At 42.2% G+C, this 19,404-nt stretch overlaps 1 protein-coding gene across 1 annotated transcript in view; it reads left to right on the top strand.

Annotated features, from left to right (window-relative positions):
• Positions 1-17,772, top strand: part of IMPG1 (interphotoreceptor matrix proteoglycan 1) — a 164,099-nt gene extending 146,327 nt beyond the window's left edge. Inside the window, 3 exon segments of the mRNA XM_055433698.2 lie at positions 6,964-7,129; positions 16,233-16,329; positions 17,710-17,772. Coding sequence (XP_055289673.2) covers positions 6,964-7,129; positions 16,233-16,329; positions 17,710-17,772 — 326 coding nt within the window.
• Positions 17,773-19,404: the final 1,632 nt, after the last annotated feature.

Here is a 19,404-nt window from a genome sequence, read left to right as displayed (position 1 = left end):
GGAAGGTGAGGCATCTGCACTGTATCTCAGATGAACCCCAGAAGGGTGCCATAGTTATTCAAATGACTAAGTACTCAGCACCGAGCACTAAATCAATACTCATGCCTAAGAAGGAGCAGTCAGAAGACCAGGCTGCCTAAGGACTCCCTGGGCTCTAGACCCTTTGCTTCATGCATATTAATTTTAAACATTAATATTAATTAATCTTTTAAATTATATATCCTATCTGCAGTGGTATAGAGACAAATATAATCCATGCTGCATTATATTAATTTTTTTTCTGATTTCAAATAATTTAAAACATATTCTTAAGTTCCTAAAAGTATGGTGGTCAAAACTGTGTGTCCAATGCCCCTGCAGATTATATGGATTGGGATGTGTGAGTTTGTCATTCTCTGATGCCCCAAGCAAAGGAATGATACCCACCCCTCCCCACCAACAAAACTGGGCCTGCAAAGCCTCCGTGGTTGGGGGATGGAGGGGCCCCTGCTTTCCGCTCCTTTCAGACTTAGTCTCAGCTTCCTGGGAACTCCAGGGCCCTGGCTCTGCCTTTCTGAAATGGGAAAAGATGAGCCGTGAGTTTGCAATATATCCTCCAGCCAGTCAGACCAGATCTGCAGTGATCAGGGTCCTAATGGCTCTATCACTGGTCCTCTGGAGCTGCTCCTTCCACCGCCCGATTCCTGACAGACCTCGCCCCCTGCACCAGTGCGCTCAGCCCCGCAGTTTTTTAGTTCACTTCACTCGCTCAGTCGTGTCCGACTCTTTGCGACCCCATGGACTGCAGCATGCCAGGCCTCCCTGTCCATCACCAATTCCCGGAGCTCACTCAAACTCATGTCCGTACAGTCGGTGATGTCATCCAACCATCTCATCCTCAGTCGTCCCCTTCTCCTCCTGCCTTCAATCTTTCCCGGCATCAGGGTCTCTTCCGAGGAGTCAGTTCGCATCATGTGGCCAAAGGATTGGAGTTTCAGCTTTAGCATCAGTCCTTCCAATGAACACCCAGGACTGATCTCCTTTAGGATGGACTGGTTGGATCTCCTTGCAGTCCAAGGCACTCTCAAGAGTCTTCTCCAACCACAGTTCAAAAGCATCAATTCTTCGCTGCTCAGCTTTCTTCACAGTCCAACTCTCACATCCATACATGACCACTGGAAAAACCATAGCCTTGACTAGACGGACCTTTGTCTCTGCTTTTTAATATGCTATCTAGGTTGGTCATAGCTTTTCTTCCAAGGAGCCAGCATCTTTAATTTCATGGCTGCAGTCACCATCTGCAGTGATTTTGGAGCCCAGGAAAATAAAGTTGTCACTGTTTCCATTGTTTCCCCATCTATTTGTCATGAAGTGATGGAACCTGATGCCATGATCTTAGTTTTCTGATTGTTGAGTTTTAAGCCAACTTTTTCACCCTTCTCTTTCACTTTCATCAAGAGTCTCCTTAGTTCTTCTCCGCGGTTTTTAAGGAGACAGAAATCAGCTCGGACTCATATTAACAATATCATTTCATTCCGAGTCTATTCCTACTTCTTTTGCTATTGATCGCCACCTAGCGATCACTAGGTTTCATCGCATCAAAAAAAAAAAAAAAAGTCCACAGTAAAGGGCTAGCAGGCCCTCAGCGGGGACCAGCCCCGAGAAGCCTAGGTTTCAGCCACACTGAGCTGAAATCCTGCCCTAGGACGGAACCCTTCAAAGGAGATGCCCCACCTCCTGTCCAACACTTGAGTGTTAGGACAGCGCAAGGCAAGGGGATGATGAAATGGTAAATAATGATGAAGTACAGGGCAGAAAGGGATCAATACACAGACCCAAGGATTTGGGACAAGTGACAGGACGTTCTAGGGGGAGGCGTGTGAGCGCAATGATCCAGAGTTAGTGACACATGGGCCTGAGACCCTCAGGGGCTGGCAGGAAGGGAGAGTCTGTTTTCAAGTCTGAGCAGATGAGTAGAGTACCTTTGGGATCCATAACAGAGGGTTTGTAAAAGACAGTCTTGGACCATCAGGGACCTATGAATTTATAAAGTGCTTGATGACTTGGATCATAATCTTTTTAGCTTTAACTGTAAAGTGCTTCCAAGTGTCCCCTGCAGGCAGCAGGGACTGTTCACTAAATGTGTTTTGATTACATGATGTAGAGTTGAAAGACAACCTTCCTCAGTCAGCGCTTGGGAATGCTTTTCAAGACCTTTAAAATGCAAACCTATTGCTCTGCGTGCATGCATGCTAAGTCACTTCAGTCGTATTCGACTCTGTGTGACCCTGCAGACTGTAGCCTGCCATGGGATTTTCCAGGCAAGAATACTGGAGTGGGTTGCCATGCCCTTCTCCAGGGGATCTTTCCGACCCAGCAACTGAACCCATGTCTCTTACATCTCCTGCATTGACAGGCAGGTTCTTTACCATTAGTGCCACCTAGAAGCCACTGCCCTGTAGGCTGCTGCTGCTGCTGCTAAGTCGCTTCAGTCGTGTCCGACTGTGTGTGACCCCATGGACAGCAGCCCACCAGGCTCCCCTGTCCCTGGGCTAGTCCCCCAAAAAATGACATAGGAAAAGCAAGTACTCTATAAACTAGGTGCATTTCTTCTTCAGATTTATCCAGTTCAGGGCCCCCAATGTGGATAAATTCATTTCTCGACGTCTGCCTTACTGTGTTCTGTTCTGTTTTACTGGTGCATAGGCTATGCTCGGCTGGGCTGAAGGGAATATTGGTAAAACAGAAACATTTTTTAAAATAGAAACTCATATGGTCATCCCACATTTTCTATCACTTCTCAGAGGGGCAGGCTCTGTGCATTCAGTCTCCTTCCCAAGTTAAGTCTGTTTCTCCACAGCAGAGAGAGAGCAGTGGCGACTCCACTATTCCCTCGCGGCCTCTGCTTTCAGGACTGCAGGACAGGGTGTCAAGCTGCTGACAGCTGTTATTTATTAAGCCAGACCCCGGACGTGAATCACCTGGGTTGTCAGGGTAAATGTGAGTTATTTTCTAAAGAGTGGCAAAGATTCCTCTACATGGCCGGCTTCAGGAACTGTCAGGCAGGGAACTGTTCGCATTTCTCAGGCCTCTTTGTCCACAGGAAACCTCAAGTTGCAGAAAAATACATAAATACCTAGCCCGTCTGTCTTGCTGCTGCTGCTGCTAAGTTGCTTCAGTCGTGTCCGACTCTGTGCGACCCCATAGACAGCAGCCCACAAGGCTCCCCTGTTCCTGGGATTCTCCAGGCAAGAACACTGGAGTGGGTTGCCATTTCCTTCTCCAATGCGTGAAAGTGAAAAGTGAAAGTGAGGTCGCTAAGTCGTGTCCGACTGAGTGACCCCATGGACTGCAGCCTACCAGGCTCCTCCATCCATGGGATTTTCTAGGCAAGAGTACTGGAGTGGCTTGCCATTGCCTTCTCCGTCTGTCTTGCTAGGAGACCCAAAAATATGTTTTCAAGGAACTGCTCTTGTCCACCTATTGGACTGGTCTCACTGACCTCCCTTGCTCTCTTTTTCCACCACAAGGAGGCACTGGATCAGGAGTGAACATGAGGGTCAATGGAATTCTCATCCCACAAGCTGCCCACACCCACATGCAGGGCTTCTGTGTGGTCAGTAAACTTGGCAAAGTAGCTTTCACTTGAAGATGCGCAGTAGACATTAGCTTTTCAGTGACTCTGAGAGGCTTACAAGTAAAAAGAAAGGGGAGTGTAGCTGGAGTCCAAGTCCAGGGGAAAGAGAGAAACCTGTTACGTTTATTTCATCTAGCATTTTAAAAAATTAGCCACTAAGCCTGCTTTTAGTAGTCACTTTAGTCGTGTCTGACTCTGTGCAACCCTGTGGACTGTAGCCCCCTAGTCTCCTCTGTCCCTGGGATTCTCCAGACAAGAATACTGGAGTGGGTGGCCATGCCCTCCTCCAGGGGATCTTCGCAACCCAGGGATCCAACCCGCATCTCTTACATCTACCTGCACTGGCAGGTGGACTCTTTACCACCAGCACCACCTGGGAAGCCCTATAAAACACTAAATCCGGCTGAATTCGAGCTCTGCAAATGTTCCCGCTTGGGAAATACTAGCTCAGACAGTCACTGAAACGACCCTAACTCTGAAACTTCTGAGATCTATGCACATGTTTTCTAAAGCACAAGTCTGATTACAGCCCTCCCCTGCCCTCAGATCCTCCGTGGCCTGCACCTCCTTGTCAAGTCCAAAGTCCTTAGCACGGCATTCAAGCCCTACCAGAGCTTGGCCTGAACTTACCTCTCCAGGCTCAATTCCCTTCCTTCCCATCCACAAGTCTCTGCTCCCCACTTGCTGGACTTGCCCTGCTCCCTCTTCATGTGCCTGTTTCTCTCCCACCTCCATGCCTCTGCTTATGCTGGGTCCGGTAGGAATTCCTTTCCTAGACTTTGCACGTCCAAATGCAATCCATTTTAGATACAGGGTTCAACAATCTCCCTGGTCCCCTTATCTCTGATGTATCCTCGTGGTTAGAGTTCTTATACTAGACAAGACACTTGGCTTCTTGTATAGAAGCATCTGTGTAGGTGTCTTATGTCCCCCCTCAGCTTCTTGAAAGAGGGGCTTCATGCTGGATTGCCTGTCCCCTAGTCCCTAACTGGCTTCCCTGGTAACTCAGCTGGTAAAGAATCCGCCTACAATGCAGGAGACCCCACTTCAATTCCTGGGTTGGGAAGATTCACTGGAGAAGGTATAGGCTACCCACTCCAGTATGCTTGGGTTCGCTGGTGGCTCAGACAGTAAAAAAATTCCACCTGCAATGCAGGAGACCTGGGTTCGCTCCCTGGGTTGGGAAGATCCCCTGGAGAAGGGAACAGGCTACCCATTCCAGTATCCTGGCCTGGAGAATTCCGCAGACAGAGGAGCCTGGCAGACTGTAGTCCACGGGTCGCAAAGAGTCTGACATGACTGAGCAACTTTCACTTTCATTTCACTAGTTCCTAACACATGATAGGTGCTTATTGAAATAATCTGAAGGGTAAATAGCTGATGTGATTCAATGGGAAACCCTTCTAGGCAGAAAAACATGGTCTAGGGACCAGTAGCCTATTGTGGTTCTGCCATCAGCATGTGATGATACCGACCTTTTGCTTCTCCCCTGGAGAGCAAGGTGTGGTCAACTCCAAAAAGACAAGGAAGGGGCCCCGATTCTCCCAGAGCTAAATAGTCTGAGATTTGTAATTGTCTGTTGATTTGTAAACAACTTGATGAAGATTTTGAGACAATCCTACAGAATTAAGAATAGAGTGAAAAAGAAAAATTGATGACTAAAAACAAAACAAAGCCCTGAAGTCTATTTGAATTATCAAAGAAAAGAACCTCTAGGGATCAAGAGACTGAAAGAGATTTTCAAACCAGGAAGTTCTTGAAACTACTGACTACCACTTTAAAAGGTAACCCTGATCTTAAATATGTGTTTACCTACTAATCACTGCAGAAAATGTTTGCCTTAAAAAAAAAATTCTAACAAAAAAGAATTTTATTGAAATATGATCGATTTATAGTTTTTCATGTGTAGAGCAAAATGATTCAGTTATACACATTCAATATACATGTATTTTTCTTTTCAGATTTCTTCCACAATAGGTTATTACAATGTATTGCATATAGTTCCCTGTGCCATATAGTACCTTGTTGTTAATCTATTTCATATGTACTAGTGTGTATCTGTTAATTTCAAATTCCCAATTCATTCTTGCCCACTCCCCTCCCTTTTGGTAACCATAGTTTGTTGTGGCTGTGAATCGATTTCTGTTTTGTAAATAAGCTCACTCGTATCATCTATTTTTAAGATTCCACGTATAAGTGATACTCTATGATATTTGTCTCTCTCTGGACTACCTCACTTAGTGTGATAATCTCTGGGTCCATCCATGTTGCTGTTGTGTTGATATATATACCACATCTTCTTTATCCATTCCTCTGTTGATGGACATTTCGGTTGCTTCCGTGTCTTGGCTACTGAACACAGTGCTGCTATGAACACTGGGGTGGGTGTATCTTCTTGAATTTAGAGTTTCTGTCTTTTCCAGATATATGCCCAGGGGAAAAAAATTAATTCTCTAATGAGGTGGTTGTCAAAATGTGCTCCCCAGATCAGATACATTAATATCTTCTACATTAGAGAATTTTTTAAATGTTCTGCTTGGTTTTTTCTTAAGATTTTTTTTTTTAATGTAGACTATTTTTAAAGTCCTTATTGATTTTGTTACATTATTGCTTTGTTTTCTGTGGGTCTTTTGGGTTTTTTTGTTTGACTGCTTGTTTTGGCCATGAGACATGTGAGGATCTTAGTTCTCTGTCCAGGGATTGAACCTATACCACCTTAATTGGAAAGCAGTCTTAGCCACTGGACTGCCAGGGAAGTCTCCCTCTTCTGTTTGTTAATGCCTTAGAGATACAAATCCTTGGTCTCTAAACCTCTTGCATCAGAAATTGTGATGGTGGGGCTCAGGACTCTGACATTCAACAAGGCTTCTAGCTGATTCTAAGGCACACCAGTTTGTGCATAATTATATGTGGAGCTGGCCGGCTTCCCTTGTAGTTCAGTCAGTAAAGAATCCGCCTGCCAGAAGACCCGGGTTCGATTCCTGGGTTGGGAAGATCCCCTGGCAAAGGAAATGGCAATCCACTCCAGTATTCTTGCCTGGAGAATCCCATGGACAGAGGAGACTGGAGGGCTATAGTCCATGGGGTCACAAGAGTCGGACACGACTGACTGACTAAACTACCACCGCATATGTGGAGCTAAATATGCCATCACCTGTGTCTGTAAACGCGTTCATTAGAAGATACAGAAATGCTTGGTTCTCTATTCACTGCGTTCTTTTCTCACTCCTGTACAACTCACATCACAGTGGGGTGACGGCAAACCTATTTGATCTTCTGTCTTGACTTCTGCTGGTTCCACTGCTCCGGCATCCACGCATCAATAAAATATACCCTGTTTTCTACAGCGGATCAAGCAGATCCCTGCAAATTTCTGGCCTGCGGCGAATTCGCCCAGTGTGTGAGGAACGAGTGGACCGAGGAAGCTGAGTGTCGCTGTCAGTCGGGGGACCCAGGCCCTTGTGCTCCCGTAGAGGACTGTGAAGACATCCCAGGAAAGGGAACAGCGTGCAGGTGAGGCCTGCATCCCGGCACGAGACCCGAGAATTCGTTCCTCAGGCTTCTGAGACACCCATCATTAGAACGTCTTCACGTGGTGCCTTAAACCCATGATTCTTAAACTTCAGCAAGAATCTGTCAGAGAAGCACTTGTGGAAACACACATGGCCGGGCCTTGCGAGGCTCTTTCTGATTCATTAGTACGGCTAGGGCCCAGGCATGGCTGCTACTGGGCCAAGGACCACACTTTGAAAACCACTTGTCCTCAGCCTTTCCACAGTGTTTCATTAAGACCAATAAGGGAAGAAAAATGAGCCTATGTCAGTTTCTAATGATATCTAATGGCCACTTACCCCAATTTCCCACTGGGGGGCTCATGGCTAGCTGCTTACACAATCAACAAGAAACGAGAGAAATTTAGCCCTTTTCTTGATGAAACATACCCTGTTACTTTCAAGTATCTTAAAGACCATTATCCAGTAGGGGTTAAGAAGCAATTGGCTCAGCAATTTACTAAGCAAGGAGCAAGACACATTTCTTAACTTCTCTAAACCTCAATTTTTTCACTGGATAATGAGACTAATAAAACCCCCCTGCTGGGTTGCTGCGGGGGGTATATGAAATGACATTTATTAAACATCTTTACAAAGATCACAAAACACAGAGTATCTGTTCAAATAAGGGGGGATTATAATGATGCTGTTAATTTTCCCTGAGTTAATCCCAATTAAAACACTGACCAGATTCGTTATGGAATTTGACATTCTGGAAATAAAAATGTACAAGAGAAAATCTTGAAGTACAGTGGTGGGGAGGCCACTCTATAAAATAGGAATATATAAAATAATAATATTTAAAGCATTACGATAGATACAGACCTAGATAGTAGATCAATAAAACATATAAAAGCCCCAAACAAAACCTTGTATATCAGGAAATTTATTTTAACAAGCATTTCAAATCAGTTGGGTAAGTATAGGGTTAACAGCAATAGTTAGAGTAAAACTGGCCTTCCATTTAGAAAAATAAATTAAAATCAGTTTATTACCACACACAAATCAACATCAAAGTTTCAAACCTAAAATTGGAAGTATGAAAATATGAGGAAAATTTTTTCTACATTTCTACAAATTGGGGTTTGAAAAATTTTTTTCCTGAATAAAACATCAATCCAAAAAGACATTAAGAAGATGATTTCTGCAGGGGAAAGGGCACCAAAAATAAACAGATAAGCAATGAGGTGTAGGAAAAATATTTACAACTTATAAAGGATGAATATAAAAGGTAAACATACTAATATTAAAATGAGCAAAAAATACAGAGGCACAGTTCATAGAAGATATCCAAATGACCCATGAAGCATAGAAAAAGATAATCAATCTCACTACAAGTAGGGAAATCTAAAAACAATATGGAGGTATCATTTGCTACTCATGAGTTTAGCAAAAGGAGGTTAATAGCATCCAGTGCAGATAACATGAGGAAAAAACTAGTTCTATCAGGCATTACCGGTGAGAAAAATGGGAAGACCTTATTGCAAGAGAAAGTTATCAATATTTTAAATTTGACTAAGATACTCTACTTTTAGACAATTATCCCTACAAAAATAGTTGCACTTTGCAGTGTTCGCAGCATCATTGCTTTGAGCCGTGAAACAATTGTGCAGCCTATCGGTAGGAGATCAGTTAAATTCATAGTGTGGTGTTATATTCATTGTGGAACATGGCAATTAAAAGTAGTAAGATAGTCTATTAGAACTGCTATTGAAAAAGAGCAAGACATTTCATTAAATGAGAAAAGTAAATTTAAGGATAATAAATGCCATTTATGTAATATATTAATAACAGGAATATGTACTTGTAAGTATTTTAGGTTCAACCATATGGCATTGCCATTTTGTCAGTCACAAATGATACAATATTACACAATTCATTCTAGTGATAGTTGCTCAGTCATGTCCAACTCTTTGCGACCGCATGGACTGTAGGCTGCCAGGCTCCTTTGTCTATGGAATTCTCCAGGCAATAATACTGGAGTGAGTTGCCATTTCCTTCTCCAGGGGATCTTCCCAACCCAGGGATTGAACACATGTCTCCTGCATTGCAGGCAGATTCTTTACCATCTGAGCCATGAGGGAAGCATACTATTAAGAGACATTTCTAAGTATAGAGACAGATCAACTTAAAAAGTATCAGCTTGACTTTATCTTGTAATCTATAGACAATACATTAGAATCTGTAATGAATCCCTACACCTTTTCCAAAGGAATACCAGAGACAGATAAATGACAGTCATCAATCAGATGAAGTAATTTAGATGAAGCTTATCTCTCTCGGAGAGATGGGGACTGGGCAAGTGGTCAGGAAGGAAATACAATGTACTTTTAAAATTATAGCAAATATGTGGACTAATAAGTTCACTTAACTATCATTCCACTTAACAATGGAGAGGAGCAGATTTGTGGTCCACGGTTTTTAGTTATGTGAATATGTTCCTGTTTCACCTATGTAACATAAAATGAAAGGGGGAGAAAAGGAAGAAAGAGTAACGAGCAAGGCTCCAAGAAGGGAGCTCCACGAGAGGGCGGCTCTGAAGCTGGAAGGGACTGTGCGGATGGGGCCAGGACCAGCCACAGCTGTGACCCCAGCAGGACATCTCCCCTCCCGTGCCCATCCCCTCCCTCCTGCGGCGGCTACTGCCGCGGCTCTGCAGTCTTATACCTGCCATGCCCAGTAGTTTCGTCTCAAGTTGATTTGTGGACGAGTATTGCGTATTATCCCTGTTTACCAAAGACCAAAACTCGGTTTGAGGGCAGTCTCCGTGTCTTGCTCTCCACCTCTCCAGCTAGTTCAGTGAGTGGGACTCTGGGTCAGGGAACTGTAGGGTTTAGATTAGTGTGGGATGTGGAAAAGAAAGGGGTTGCACGTGCCCTTTACAACAATGAATATAATTTCTATTTTAATCAACCTTATTTCCTGTTTCAGATGGCTATACAATTGTCATTTTAGTCACCCTTCTTCTAGAGGAAGAAAGACCACTTTCTGGGTGGGTATAAATGAGGTCAGCAGAGCAAAGCATAAGGCGATCTGGAAAGCTGTCATGAAGGTTTGCTGATCCACTGCCTCCACTTGTGCCTGCCTCTGGGGACTGACATGGACCCCAAAGTGCAGTTACACAGGAATAAGGTGCCCCTTACACCAGTTCAATTCAACAAACGTGTGTGAGTACCCATGTGCTCGTTGCCATGTGAGATGCTGGGGAACAGATAGGAAGGGAGGGAGAGAGGAGAGAAGGAGGAAAGGACACAAGAAGAATGAAGAGAAACTCAATTTCTTTGGGGGGTGGAGAAGAGAAATCTGCCACATCCCCTCAGTTCTACCCTTTCCAACTCCTTGATTAAAGATCCCTTTTGAAATGTGAAGTATTAAGCCCTGAGTATTATATCCTCAGCATGAAGATTAACCCCACTGCCCCCATGAGCTGCTTCAGACAGATTCTCACTGGAGAAAAATCGGAGCCCAGTGGTGCTCTGAGCATCTCTCCTGTACCCCCACCACCTGCTCTTCGTCTCATCAGTTATTTCTGTCCCTCACAAGATGCCATCATTTGTGTGACTCTGGCAATTTACTTATTTGAGGATCAGATGACAAATGAAGTATAGATAGGTGGGGCCACAGCCACACCCAACCGCTGACTGGCTGCCTTGGAACTCCGGAGCCCCTCGCCATTCTGAAAGCCCAAGACAAAGCTCCACTTACCAGTGGACTAACAAGTCCAGGACCCCCAGAGCCCTTAGTCAGAGACCCTGGGGCCTGGATTCACCCCTCAGTGGGTAAGCACCAGTCCCAAGATCCCCCTGGGCCATAGGCCCCCCATCAGCAAGCTGTCTCCAGGTCTGAGACACCTTGGAGCCCTCAGTCAGCTGCCCCACTCATGAGTGGGCCAACACCTCTTTTAGAACATCCTAGACCCCCAGGCCAGCCATGTTAGGAACTGGCTCTGCCTACCAGCAGGCTAACACTAGATCCTGGACCACTGGCTCTGTAACAACCTACCCTAGAGCCAGGTTCCACCCACCAGTGACCTAGTGCTGATCTTGGAACCCATCAGGGCCATGTAGTCAGCCACCTAATGACCTGGTCCCACTTACAAGTGACCAGCAGCTGGCACACAAGTCAGGGTGTGGCAACCAAACAGGCCAGGACCAGGCACATCTGCCAGACCATCCACAGGAGTCAGCCCGGCACAACAGAAGAGCAACGCTGCACACATAAAGGGTGTGTCTAGAGCATGCAGCTCTGGTGACTAGAGCGGAGTGCACTGCTTGGATGCACAGGACATCTCCTACGAAAGGCCGCTTCTTCAAGGGCAGGAAATGTAACCAACATATCAAATACATAGAAATGAAAATAGCAAATTAAGCAGAAGAATATGCTCCAAAGGTACAAGATAAGACCCTGAAAGAACTAACTGAAGTGGGGATAAACAATTTACCCCATAAGGAGTTCAAGGTAATGATTGCAAAGGTGTTCAAAGAATTTGGAAGACGACTGGATGAATAAGTGAGAAGTTAAAAGCTTTTAACAAAGTGAGAAATATAAAGAAGCACCAAACAGAATACAATAACTGAAATTTTAAAGAGTACACTAGGAAGAATCAATAGAAGGTTAGATGATACAGAGGAACAGATCAGTGAATCGGAAGACAGAGATGTGGAAATCCCTGAAGCTGAGCCAAAAAAAGAAAAGAAAAAAATGATGACAAATTTAGAGACCTCCGAGACAACATCAAGCATATAAGGGTCCCAGAAGGAGAAGAGAGATGAAGAGGAAGAGGACATATTTGAATACATGAGAGTTGAAAACTTCCTCAACCAGGAAAAGGAGACAGACACCCAGGTCCAGGAAGCACAGAGAGTCACAAACAGGAACAGTCCACAGAGGACCACACTAAGACACACTGTAATTAAAACGGCAAAAATTGAAGAGAAAGAGAACATTAAAAGCACCAAGGGAAAAGCGACAAGAAGGTAAGGCTGTCAGTTGCCTTTTTACCAGAAACTCTGCAGGCCAGAAGGGAGGGCCATGACATATTTAAAGTGATGAAAGGGAAAAACATACAACCCAGAGTACCCTACCCAGCAAGGCTTTCATTCAGATTTTATGGGGAGATCAAAATTTTACAGACAAGAAAAAGCCAAAAGAATTCAGCACCACCAAACCAGTTTTACAAAAAATGTTAAAAGGATGTCACCAAGCACAGATGTCCACAACTAGAAATATGAAAATTATGAAAGAAAAAAGTCTCTTTGTTAAAAGCAAATATTAATATACAGTAAAGTTAATAAATCAACCACATATAAAGCTAATAGGGAGGTTAAAGACAAAAGCAATAAAATCATCTATATCCACAGTAAGTAGTTTAGAAATATACAAAAGTATTAAAACATGTAAAACAAAAACAGTAAACAAGATCTAGGGGAGTAAAAACACTGGATTGTTAAAATGCATATGAATTTAAGAGATCAGCAACTTAAAATAATTATATGTATGATTATTTTATATAAATCATATTTATTTATGTATTATATATTATATAAATGATATCTCGTGGTATGCACAAACCAAAAATCTGTAATAGATATACAAAAAAGGAGAAAATAAATTCAAACATAACACTAAAGATAACAAATCAGAAAGGGAGTAAAAGAATAAAAAAGAACTACAACAACAAACACCCCAAATAATTAACAAAATGGCAACATGCACATACCCATCAATAATTACTTTATATAAGATGGTGCAGTAGGAGGACACTTGAGCCATGAACAAATCCCCCCGTTAACACATCAAAAATATATTTACACGTGGAACAATTCTCCCTGAAAAATAACTGGAAACTGGCAGAAAGATGCCTGTACAACCAAGGCTGTAAGGAAGATCCACATGGCATCAGGTAGGAAATGAAGAAAAGTGATCGGGTCCGGACCTGTGTCCCTGGAAGGGGGCTCAGCGGAAAAGGGAGATTACGCAGGTGGACACCCTCCCTGGGGAGTGAACAGTGAGGGCTCCAGATCTGATGCCCCAGTCCTGGGGTCCTACATGGGGAGACAAGCCCTCTGGCTGGTTGGAAGATGGCTGCGAGTAACAGGAGGGCTGTGGGAAGCCTGGACTCTTCTTGTGAAGAGCACACAAGCACACGGGTCAGGTACAAACTTCCTGTTGCAAAATAAACGTCACGGGTATGAAATGTGGAGTGTGAGGAATATTGTCAATAACTGTAATAAATGTGGAGGGTGACACGCTGTAGCTAGACACACCGTGTTGATCGTTTTGAAATGTACAGAAATCTTGAATCACTGCGTTGTATAACAGGAAATAACATAGTATTACAGGTCAGTTATACTTCAAAAACAAATAAACTCACAGAAAGATGAGATTTGTGGTTACCAGAGGCATGATCTGGGCTAGGGGGAGTTTGATGAAGGTGGTCAAAAGTTACAAACTTCCCGTTATGAAAGAGATAAGTACTGTGACTGTAATGTACAGCAAAGGTAAGTATAATCACCACTGCTGTACATTATAAATGTAAGTTAAGAGAATACTGAGTTCTCATCACAAGGAAAATATTTTTTTTCTATTTCTTTAATTTTGTCTTCTACCCAAGATGATGCCTGATCATTAAACTTATCGTGGTCATCATTTCACGATGTATATAAGTCAAAACATTATCTCTACACCTTAAACTTATACAATGCTGATGTCAATTATATCTCAATTAAACTGGAAAAAAGAGATTGTGGCTTTAAAGTTAGTCCCAAGTTCAAGTTTAAGCTCTACCCAAACTAGTTGTGACCTTAAGCTACATTTCCCCACTTTAAGCCTCAATGCCTCATCTTAAAATGAGGACAAGAAGAATAAATTCATGGGTTTGGTAAGCAATACCTTAGATGCTCCAGGGTGTCGACTGCCCCGTGCTGGGATTATTGGAGCTCTGTGACAATGATCAACAAAAGGCAGCCCTGTAAGGAAAAATCGATGCCCTACCTGGAACTTACAACTAATCTCAAAGGAAATCAGCTGAGGACAGTGAGTGTTACAACTTTGAAAGCAGCATTCTCTAAAGAACTGTAAACTTGGTTGCATTTTTGTTACTCCACCTGACAGTGAAGAAAGAGATCAAGAGGGTGTACTGGGGGCAAGGGCCCTGCTGAGACGGTGAGGCCACTGACACAGCCGAGGTCCCCACCTGGTTCAGGGCTTCGTTCCAGCGCCAAGTCACTGTCATCCGCTCCATTTTCACCTGTTCCTTTCAGTTCCTTTCCTCCATTCAATATTTATGAACATAGACCATACATTCTTCATTTCCTTCAAGTTCCGATTTTTATACATAGACTCACTTGTACGAGCAACATGGCAAACTGCTCCCCGGAATAAACAAAATTTCCATTTTCCAAGGTCTCTTCTTTTGGCCTGATGAGCTTGACTTTTATTAATCACAATTACTATTATAAATGCACTGAACATGCAAATCTACAAATTATACATGATTTTTCCTCTTCAGAATTAAACTTTTTCACTTTGTCCTTCAGTAGGGCCTAACATGTTCTCTATGACATCATTTATAATAATGAAAATCATTTCCAAATATAGGGGCCAGATTAAGTACATGATGGTAAAATGTGACATTTATGAGGAGGTTTTAATAATATGGAAGTAATGTTTTAATTACAGCAAGAGCATAGGTTTACTCACATGCTATACCTCAAATAGGGTGGGGTGGGGGAAGGTCTTTTTTTTTTCCTTTGGAAGCTATTCCTACCTCCCTTTTGAACCCTTTTTCCACTGGATAATGGAGGTGTGGGGGGAAATATGAGAGGGAGAGCTTGGAGTTTAACATACTCCAATCTAATTTATATGTATATTATCATATGTGAAACGAATCTGCAGTTCAGGGTCGATGCATGTTACAGGATGCTCGGGGCTGGTGTGCGGGGATGACCCAGAGGGAGCATAAGGGGAGAGGGAGGTGGGAAGGGGGTTCGGGAGGGGGAACTCATGTACACCCGGGGTGGATTCATGTCAATGTATGGCAAAACCAACCAATATAATATTGTAAAATAATTAGCCTCCAATAAAAAAATAAACTTCATTTAATTAATAGTTCAAATAATCATTTGAGGCGACTCATCTCCCTTGGGATGTACAGCCCAGCTCACAGGCCCTCCCCGACTTCCCTCTCTCTGGATGTATGGCGGAGCGAGGTGGCTCTCCTTGCCTTACAAGATCCTTTGAGAAGTTTCTGTTGCCATGGTCCCCTCACTGGTGACCTCTTAGTCCTGACCCCAGTATCTGCCTGACCCTTGGTATTCTTGGAGCCTCCAATTTGCCCAGTTAGGGCAAATACGAACCAAAAATGCTACCTTAGCTGGGGGCAGGAGGAACAAGGCACTTGATACTCGTCCTCTTCAAACCACTCATCTCAGCTTTCCGCCTTCTTCCAGTCAGACACGAGGACACGGACAGGGTTTCCCTCCTTCCCCCTTTCCCTGAACTTATACTGGACAGAACATTGACAGAAGGGAGAGTTTACTGATGAGGAAATATACATCAGAAAACATCTCACAAATATCATACTCATTTTATAATTTAAAGAAAAAAAAAGCAAGGTGCAAAATGTGTGCACAGTATTATCAGAGATTATATGATATGTATAAATGAGAGTCTGGAACTATATACATAAAAATTTTAAATACATTATATTTTAAAATTGCATGAACAAAATGTTATTACAGGGTTGTTTTTCAGCAACCACAAGTCAGAATTTGAGTTCAAAAATAACCCCACTTCTTGCAAGATAAACATCTCTCTTTCCCATGAGCTTTGTGCAATCCTTCTGAGACCATTGCCGATGGAATAGAAAGCCAACTGGAAGGCAAAACTCAGGGGTGAGGGAATGCAGGAAGCATGTTTCCCCCAACTCCAGCGGAAGACACCTGCAAAAATATGCTATTTTCACTTGTCACAATCATTTAATACATTATATGAGAAAACTGTAGTTGCTCTTAATATTGGCAAGTCCAGGAAACAGGATATCTTGTTTTTGCTTTCTTTTGTAGATCACTAGACCAATCTAAAAATCAAGTGTATGAACCTGGTGTTAAAAAGTTCCAACATCAGCAAGATAACAAGGTAAGACTGTATTTTTAAATGTTGGTTTTTAATTGTTGAGTTAGAATTCTGAAAGAAATTCAAAATATTTCTGGGCCTGACTCATATTTTGAATAGAGATAAGAAAAAAACACTTTTCCTTTATTTGCCAGGCTTTTTCATTTTGTGTTTTAAGAGGGAAAAAGGCAATTCCTGGTACAAAAAGGATAGAGACAGAGGCTGGCACTAACTGAAATATGTAGACAAAACAGTAAGATTTCAGGAAAAAAAAGCATATTATAATATTTCTAACCTTTTCTTATAAAAATACACATGCAGTTTATCAAATGCATTTCAACAAGGTTGAATTTTTCATAATCATTATTTATATACCTGGAGTTGAGTAATTTTATATATATATACATATAAAATCTTGTGAAATGTCTTTATTTCAAATAATCAGCTAAAACAAAAATATGTAGGAGAAACATGATTTGTGAACAATGAGCAGCATCAAAAATTCCTAAAAGTTCATCCTCAGATAAAGGTTTCTTCCAGTGTTCTAGATGTCTCTTTCAAAATACCCATCCATTCAATCTTTTTTTTTTTTGACTAAAATTTTATTCTACAAAGGGAAATAACTTATCTGATAACCAAGTTAGCATAAGAGCTTTTAAAATAACTTTTCAAAAAATACCTTGGACAATTTATAGCTTAAAATAACCTAGTTTCAAAAATTATACCTAATCTTTATGGTAAAAATGAATGTTAATCAGTCAGTGTCCTGTCCAGTCTACCTGAGGTCTCTCTCTCTCTATATATATATATATGGTGCTAAATGGAAACGAAGACAACAAAGCTTGCAGCTGAAACTCATCATACAGTCAGTATACAGTCAAGAAGGATGCTGAGGCCATCACACCACACACACACATATATCCAAGTGTGCACAAAGAATAATGTGTGCCATTTTTTATTTCCTAAAACAAAGAACATTGAAAAGACAGGAAAGGGTCAGACTTGGGCCATGAAATGACAGTAGGACACAGGATCTGATAATGAAATCTCCAGGATGAAGTGTACACCAACTGAATCCAGAAGGACCAGGGAGAATCAAAAACCACATTTCAAATGAAGAAGCAGATTGGAATAATAATGGTTGAAAGGGCACATGGTGACTGATTCACAAGTTATTTGCCACCCCTGCTTCAACATACTGATTCAGTCTGAGAAGATTCAGGAAGAAATCGAATCCATTCTCAGTAGGTTGTAAAGTTAGATATTTGGGGGGAGAACATCTCCCACCTTTCCAAGAATATATCCTAAATGACAAGCATATTATCTCATCTACCAGCAGAGGTAATACTGGAATGAATCACTGATTTGACCTTGGGTGGCATTTCTTAATCTCTTAAAACTATTTCTCTTCCAGGTAACCATGAAAAGAAATTTGAATTACTGACTATAGGATATTAAGAATTTAACTATCAAGATTGGGAAGGAAATTAAAAACTGAAAGTATACAAACTATCATTTAATCTATCTCAAGAGAAATGACTTGCTTTCTCAAGGAAAACTGGATTCACTTTCTCAAAATTCTGAAAACCTAGGCAGGCATATCCACTGGTCATCAAAATCCCGGCATGTAGTCAACAGTGAGAACGAGGACATACCACATTTCAAATAGAGAAGACTTGTATACTTGAAGACCAATAAATTCTGAAGAAAAAGAAGCTTATTATCAAAACCCAAAACACAATCAGTGAAACATATTAAATATTTTGGTTATTTCTCAGTGATAGTCAATGTAATAGCAAACCAGGTTTTTGTTCAGCCGCCCTTAAAATATTGCCCACAGATCATTTATAAGTGCAACTTATTATTTGGGGGCAGTGGGGTGGGACTGACCATATACCGGGAAATAAAGCTCTTCACATGTTCAGTTCAGTTCAGTTCAGTTCAGTCGCTCAGTCATGTCCGACTCTCCGCGACCCCATGAATCACAGCACGCCAGGCCTCCCTGTCCATCACCAACTCCCGGAGTTCACTCAAACTCATGTCCACAGAGTCGGTGATGCCATCCAGCCATCTCACTCTCCGTCGTCCCCTTCTCCTCCCGCCCCCAACCTTTCCCAGCATCAGAGTCTTTTCCAGTGAGTCAACTCGTCGCATGAGGTGGCCAAAGTATTGCAGTTTCAGCTTTAGCATCAGTCCCTCCAGTGAACATCCAGGATTGATCTCCTTCAGAATGGACTGGTTGGATCTCCTTGCAGTATAAGGGACTCTCAAGAGTCTTCTCCAACACCACAGTTCAAAAGCATCGATTCTTCGGCGATCAGCCTTCTTCACAGTCCAACTCTCACATCCGTTAGGATGTACATAAAAGATTATGCACGCAAGGAGGTGCCGAATGAATGCATACAGGACATAAACTGTGGTGAGTACATAATGCTCCACACTTCAGTATGTGTAACTCACATACCTCTTCAGTTCTTAGGCATACTAGTTGTATAAGAAATTACTGCTTACACAGTAGATAATTTTGCTGCCAATAATTCCTAGGTTGTTCCTTTGAAGAACTGGGCTATACATACCATGGAAAAAATCTTACTTTTCTTGTAACTGCATAGACCTATTTTAAAGGAAGATATTATACTGGGGGCAAAAAGTGAGGTTGTACTTTGTGACATAACCAATTCCTCTTTCCCACCACAGATGAACAATGTCTTCCCACAATCTGGTAACTTCACTGGGTAATCCTTGACACCAACTGTGGTGTGTGCATAGGTAGACTGGCATCAAGGTGTTCCAGTTCAGCCAGTTTGTAATGTGCATTCAATGAAAAATGAATTCCTCCATATCTCTTTCAATGTTCAACTATCAATTACATTTGCTGTAAAACTTTAACTTCAATAAAATATGATATGCACTATATCTCCATAGATTTATAATGTGTGTTTACAAGGTATCTCCTGGGTTTGTTTTATAGATTATGGTCAATGATTTTAAGCATGCAAACCCTTGAAAAAAAATCACTGATATTTGTCTCCCAAAGACATAACTTTCACCCCTATTCTCATCCCAATCCTAAAAGTGAGGAGCGATGATATGGGACGGAGAGTTTGTGTGTCCTGATAAAGT

The sequence above is a fragment of the Moschus berezovskii genome, chromosome 10 (assembly GCF_049115385.1).
Source record: "Moschus berezovskii isolate FMDL1 chromosome 10, NW_MosBer_1.0, whole genome shotgun sequence".
Lineage (NCBI taxonomy): Eukaryota > Metazoa > Chordata > Mammalia > Artiodactyla > Moschidae > Moschus > Moschus berezovskii.
Note: the sequence above shows the minus strand (reverse complement) of the source record. Positions and strands in the feature narration are given on the sequence as shown.